This window comes from Pimephales promelas, chromosome 22 (genome assembly GCF_988280905.1).
Source record: "Pimephales promelas chromosome 22, fPimPro1.hap1.1, whole genome shotgun sequence".
Lineage (NCBI taxonomy): Eukaryota > Metazoa > Chordata > Actinopteri > Cypriniformes > Leuciscidae > Pimephales > Pimephales promelas.
Window position 1 is genome coordinate 22,047,454 of NC_142790.1, and position 6,885 is coordinate 22,054,338.

Here is a 6,885-nt window from a genome sequence, read left to right on the forward strand (position 1 = left end):
ATTGTAAAATATATTATAGTAAATATATAATAAACATGTAGTGTCAATAAATTTGTTTTAGCCATTTAAAAAAAGATACACCCAGTCAGTGTAGATCACTCAAAACACACACACACATATATATAAATATATATATATAAATATTTATAAATAATATAAATATTTTATAAATAATATTTTTTCTCTTAAACATACATGCATGTGTGTATTTATATATATACAAATTAACTATACACAGTGCACCCACATATATTATGTAAACACAAAATTTTATTTTGGAGTACAGCAGTACACCTTACTCTTTTTTTAAAATGGCTAAAATAAATTTAATGACACTACATGTGTATTATATATTTTACTATAATACATTTTCCCATAAATATATAATATAAAAAGATTTCAAGGCAATTTATTGTTATTTTAAAATGTTTAGATCTAACTGCTTGTTTCAAGACATGTTTTTAGTATATTTTGCCTTGTTATTTGCATGTTTTTAAACATAAGCCTAAATATATAAATATTTCTATAATGTATTCTTACATCACCCTTTTGTTCTCAGACACAGAACAGCATGCAAATGATTTTCTAGGTGCTATTTATAGCCGATAGACACCTAAACTTTGATGTTGCTATTTTTAGACTTTTTTTAAACATAAGCCTAACTATATATATATATATATATATATATTTCTAAATGTATTCTTACATCACCTTTTTATAATATGTTATTTTCACTGTTCTCAGACACAGAACAGCATTCAAATGATTTCCTGGGTGCTATTTATAGCTGATAGACACCTAAACTTAGAAGTTGCTATTTTTAGACTTCTGCATAAACAAAGTACATATACAGCTGGAAAAAGAGGAAAAAACAACCCAAGTGAAATCTATCTTAAGCCCAGATCCAAAATTATACACATTTATATTTGATTATTTTCCAAAATTTCAAAATAATAACAGGTTAGGTCTCAAATTAGCCAGTGCTATTTTCTTCATACAATGAGTTATTCATTCCTTTCTGCAGACTTGACCTCAACTGTAATTGGAATTGGTGACGCTGTAGAGAAAAATACAGTATACAGTAATTCTATATGACAACAGATTTGGACAAAGGAACTGCATTAAAGAAAATGAACCACATAAATCAAGGGAAATGTCTCAATGTAAGACTGGAAGCATTTTAAAATCAGTGTAATGTGAGTCGATCAAAAAGACTGAAAAGGACTCAAACCACATGCAACCATTGAAATCTGAGCCTTTTGTGAAGTTTTATTAATCCAGGTTAAACTACACATTAGGTCTGTTCCTTAAACAGACAGTTCACCCAAAAGTAAAAATTCTGTCATTATTTACTCACTTTGTTATCCTTAAGTTAATCTTTGATTAAGAGTCAGCACATTTGATCATGAACGTCAGTGCTGACACTTTCGACGGAAGTTTGTAGTCATCAAGATAAAATATGAACCAAAAAGTGATGTAAAATAAGGTGTGACCAACTGTAAATGCTTACGTTATTTTAGTTGATAAATCCAAAGGGTCAAATAACTGTGGATTTAGGCCTCTGAGATGAGTCATAATAGCTCTTACTTTTTCATATCTTTGATACAAAAATGTGTGTAATATAAATCAGCGAAAATGAATCTAACAACAGCTGCATTCATGATACATTGTTGACAAAAATGACTGCTCTTAATACATTTCTGCAGTGTTTGGGACAGATAATTTTAAAAGTAATGCATTACAATATTGCGTTACTCCATAAAAAAGTAACTAATTTCGTTAGTTACTTTTTATAGAAAGCAGTAAGTTTTGGTTTGGTTTCACCTTTCACACTGCGAACTTTACGTGACATTCTTCCTGTCATCATCAACTAGTATGTGGGCTGCATCTTGACATTGATTGGTTTAGTAATCGGACGTGCGTCTGACGTCAGCATGTTGTCAATTCGGCGGGTAACTTTGACAACATGAACGGACATACGCATATCGTTGCAACTATATTGTTATTTTTATGGCATAATTACTTGCAGCACCAACTATACACAAGGCTAGTTCAAATTCTCCAAATGAACGTCCTCGTCTTGCGAATATTTTATTGTCGCCGGCAGGAAATGAGGAGAAGATTGCAAGTTGACTTGTGAATGTCATCAGACCATACTTAAATTAAAAACCTCGTCTCCTCATCTCCCCATGTGCTAGACGGCTCATTTTTTCGGTTTTGGGAACCACCAGAACTTCCTGTAAAAGGTCTGATAGTGCGAACCATAACTGATAAATGCTTTCACACTAGAAACGAACCAAACCTTTTTTCATTTTGACCCGGAACGTTACCTCTTTTCGTCGGACCAAATTTAATTTGTTTGGTCCGGTCCGGGGGAGGTTTCAGCGTTTCACACCTCCAATTTTGATTTGGACCAAACTGAAAAGTCCAAAAGACCAGACCAAACAAGGTAGGTGTGAAACTTTCCTCCATCTTGTTCACTCGGAAGTACGTCATTGCTTACGTTGGATGAGTGCCCACTTCTGGCAGAACCCTTGCAATGTGTAATACTCAGCCTACATACAATAATACAAGTATTAAATGTGGCTAAATGTCAATATAGTGCCAATATAATAAAGTGAGATTAAATACATCAAGTTTTTTTTCTATTTTTTTTTTTAAATATATGTAATTATTGCAGGTTTGCATAATATTCATTCTGAGTTTGCAGTTTACTATGTTTATTCATTTGGAGCAATACTGAATCTGTTTTTGTGAATATTAAATGAAGAAATGCCTGCTCACATTTAGTCTATAACTAAGCATATGTTCACACAGCACACACAACGCCTCTGCACTGACGTCTGAGTTCTTATGGGGTTATGAGAGCTGTCAGTCAACTTGTGTTGCTCATTTGAAAAAGTTATTAAAAGTTTTTTTTTTTTGTCGTAATGGAATGTGTTACTATTTGTGGAAAGTAATCTGATTATGTGTTTATGGACTCTCGTTAGTTGTAATGTTTTACCCCTACACTGCATTTTTGTCTGATGTTGCAACATGACAATCTGATAAGTATTAATCTACATCAAATGTGGTTCTATCCCATGCACATACATTTACTTACATTTGAATAGTCAGCATCTGAAATGTAAATCATACAAATAAATGCATAACATTTTTTTATGATTCCTAATAATCTATTAATATTGAATTGGTTGGTTAATCTATTTATGATCATAGGTATCATCACAGTTACTGTACAAAATAGCCCTCATAGTTCTGTTGAAAAAGGGTTTGGACAAACAGAATTTTAAACAAAATGTTTAATTTTTTTTTTTTTCATCTGAACACTTTTACAGGAAAAAGTGAGATTTTAAAGGAATGAACTAATTTGTAAATTAGCTTTTAAATTAATCAAATGTGTATTTTAAGCATAATGTAATGAATGAATTTTATAGACTTAATCAGACCATAATTCAGAAGAATGTGGTTTTGAAAGCAGGAAGTAGATTACTGTTCAATTGCCTCACACCTGCTCAGTGGCGTGCAACATATCCACAGGAATGTAAAGGGGAGTAAACATAAATTCCAGAGGTGGGGAAAATCCAAATCAGTGGCTTAAAAAGAGTGAAGCTCTCTGAAGCTCTTCAGATCTTTGTCTATGTGGATTAACAACACTTAGGCTATTCTTTGTTAGATACTGGACCACTTCCAAAGTTCAAAGATGGTAATAAAAATATGGATTTTGGCCTTCGTTACACTCCTCATTTTTCAGGTGGAGACAGAGGCAGGTGAGTGAAAGTGCTTTCAAGTAATAATATGCAATAGATCTTTTACATTGAATGCTCTCTATTAATGCATTTTTATATGACTCGTGTTGTATGTGCTGCTGAAAACAACTGCTGTATATATATAATATATAAATTACATAACCCATTGATTGCATGGACTAGTATCGCTTTTTAAATGAAGATTATGTTTCATGATCAAGGGTACAATTGTAGTACAAAAACAAGATGGATCTCATTATCTGTTCAGTTATGAGCCTATCCCTTAGCTGAATTTAAATAGAAACCCGAAACGTATGTCCGTAATGCTACACTACCCTTTATTGTTGTTATTGTCATTTTGGAAATTAGTGGAAAGTTTGACACAGCCTGTAGATGTGTAAAGACTTGAACAACTCTTTCCCTTCTGTTTCACAGGTAGTTGCTGCCTCAGTTACACCAAAATACCCAGACGCTGTGGAGTTCTGAAAGGCTATGATATCCAAACTATAACTGGCGGCTGTGATCTTGCAGCTATAATGTAAGTATTTTTATTTTATTTTGCATACATATTTGATGCACTCTATGTACGTTAGAAATTGCATAATAAATGAGTATAATTTTACCAAAAAAAAGTGCACAAAGACAAAATGTGTTGTAGTTTTGATTATTTCACCAATTGTAACAAATAGTAATAATCCAGAATAGCCTACACTCTTAGAAGAACCCTTAAAAGGTTCTATCAGTGCTACATATTTGGAACCCCTAAAAGGTTCTATACAGAACCCTTTTTAAGGGTTCTATGTGGAACCTTTTGGGTTCATTCATTATCATTTGTTTTGTCCTTTCTGAATTAAATATTTCATATTATTGAAATAAGACTCAAACATGTATTTATGAATGCATGTGAATGATCATAAAATTCATGATATGGGGTTAGAAAAAGTATATATTTATATTATTTTATGTAGTTAATCAATATCACACAAAGAGAGCCATTTCAGTTTTTCTCCTCCAAAAATCAGCATGATTAAAATGTGATATTAAGTTACTACAACAGTTTAATAAACAATAACTTAATTACAACTACAAAATGTTGCAGAATAATGCAATATATGAATGAATAATAGCCTATAAAGAACCTTTTGTGCCAAAAGGGTTCTTTCTTGTCATTATTGAATCTTTTTTAGCATAAAAGGTTCTTTGGAGTTGAGTAAAGATATCCTTCATATATAGAACCCGAATGTACCCTTTTTTCTAAGAGTGTACGTGTATGTATTGTTATGTGTCAATACTTGAAAAAAAATAAGAAAAATTTAATGTGCATTCAAGTCAAGTCAATTCAAATATATTTATATGCCGCTTTCGCAATACAGATTGAATCAAAGATGCTTCACAGTATCAAAGCAGCTATGATACAATCTGTCAGTATCATTCCCAAGCTTTGTTATGTTGCGTTTAATCACGCATTATAATTTTTTCTTAAATTTTTATTCTGATTTTCAAAAACACTTTCACTGTATATTTTGGGGGTTGGATTTGCAATGCCACGTGAATAACCACGAGTCCTTTATTTTATGGACATAATGATGACAGTATTGTCTGTGGTTATTGAGTTCATGGCATGTTATATCATTGCAGCTTCCACACCGAAAAAGGAAGAAAAATTTGCGCTGACCCAGCACAGCATTGGACACAAAGCAGAGTCGAGTGCCTAAAGTATGAGAAAGTGACTTGTCAATCAATAACATGAAAAAATACAGTATATAGTGTGCTTAAAAAATATATTTATGGAAAAAAATGTCTTTCCCCTATAGGATAAAAGCAGCAAGAATGAAGACAGGCAAAATACATGCATTATAAGAAGAACTCTTTACTTTTAAAGTTACATTACTTCTGTTTATATGTGTGTGTCTGTGTGTGTGTGTGTGTGTGTTGGCCAAGCAATAAGGTACGAGAGGCTGTGCTGTATTATAAGTATCACTTATTCACAATATAGCACTTGTCTCGAGTACCTTATTGCTTTTATAAAACGGTTACCACACAATACAAATATTAAAGTAAACAAAATTTGTATTAGTGCAACTATCATAAGGTAAAATCATATCATAGTAAACAATATTAAAGTAAACAAAATATGTATTAGTGCAACTACCATAAGGTAAAATCATATTTAAAAAAAAGTCCCTGACCGTGAATAACAACAACGTTCCAATGTGTAATATGCATGAAAGCTCAAATAAAAACAACACAGGAACTGCAGTGTTGCCGTTTTATCATGAATAAAGCACAGCTATTGACCAATCAGAATCAAGGATTGGAACTAACCGTTTTAAAAACATAATCACAAACACACACACATTTATATATATATATATTCTTTATTGGCATTACTTAATTGCAATTTCTTCTGAGTATTTATAGAGGTCGTGAAACAAGCTACTATATAGATTGCTTGTATTGTATTTGTTTGTATTTTAGACCTTTTTGTGTTTTGTGTTTCTTTAAAATAATTTTGTTTTGATACAAAATTCAAAAATTTGAATAGTTTTGATAACTACCTAATTTAGTTCACTGTGTTTTGTTTTTTTTAAAAAGTAATTCAAATACTATTTAAATGTTTCTTTAAAGAAATAATATATTAAAATGAGTTGTATATTTGATAAGATTCTACCATTAGCAAATGGTCTCTTGAACCTGTATTTTGGAATTTTGTCTTTGGTTACTCAATGCTGCCCTCTTCTGTTCAAGTCTTGCCAGTATGACAAATAGGGCATCTTAATATAAAATTAAATAAATATTTGATGCATTTTTATATATATAATTTGTTTTTGTTTTCTGTTACATTTCACTTATATTTTCACTTATATATATATATTTTTACTGTATTTTTAAATAAAGGTTCTTAATTCCACTCTAAATTTTTGTAATGACTAAGAAAATTATTACACAATGGATTTTAGTTTAAAAAAGGTTTTATTCATTTTTTTTTTTATTGAGAATGGTTACTAAATGATTAATTCAATATAATTTATGTAGGACTGCATGATAATTAAACTGATAATCACGATTATATTTTGCTAAAAAATAATAAGCATGATTAACATCCAGGGGCCTGTTTTAGAAAGGAGGTTCAGTG

At 31.1% G+C, this 6,885-nt stretch overlaps 1 protein-coding gene across 2 annotated transcripts; it reads left to right on the forward strand.

Annotated features, from left to right (window-relative positions):
- Positions 1-3,612: 3,612 nt before the first annotated feature.
- Positions 3,613-6,008, forward strand: LOC120488232 (C-C motif chemokine ligand 20b). Of its 2 annotated transcripts, XR_016149316.1 has the most exons (5): positions 3,613-3,770; positions 4,185-4,287; positions 5,388-5,465; positions 5,564-5,717; positions 5,770-6,008. XR_016149316.1 is itself a non-coding variant. In XM_039684840.2 (4 exons), the coding sequence occupies exons 1-4, from the start codon at positions 3,704-3,706 to the stop codon at positions 5,607-5,609; spliced, it is 294 nt and encodes a 97-aa protein (XP_039540774.2). In that variant the 5' UTR covers positions 3,613-3,703; the 3' UTR covers positions 5,610-6,008. The 2 variants fall into 2 exon arrangements, 1 of the variants encoding a protein (XP_039540774.2); XM_039684840.2 differs by having other exon boundaries at positions 5,564-6,008.
- The last annotated feature ends 877 nt before the right edge of the window (positions 6,009-6,885 follow it).

What these genes read in the sequence shown, in the direction of transcription:
- LOC120488232 (XM_039684840.2), top strand. Translation starts at nt 3,704, where the DNA reads ATGGTAATAAAAATATGGATTTTGGCCTTCGTTACACTCCTCATTTTT. An exon ending in TCAGGTGGAGACAGAGGCAG is followed by an intron (nt 3,771 to 4,184) that starts GTGAGTGAAAGT and finishes TCTGTTTCACAG; the next exon opens with GTAGTTGCTGCCTCAGTTAC. An exon ending in AGCAGAGTCGAGTGCCTAAA is followed by an intron (nt 5,466 to 5,563) that starts GTATGAGAAAGT and finishes TTTCCCCTATAG; the next exon opens with GATAAAAGCAGCAAGAATGA.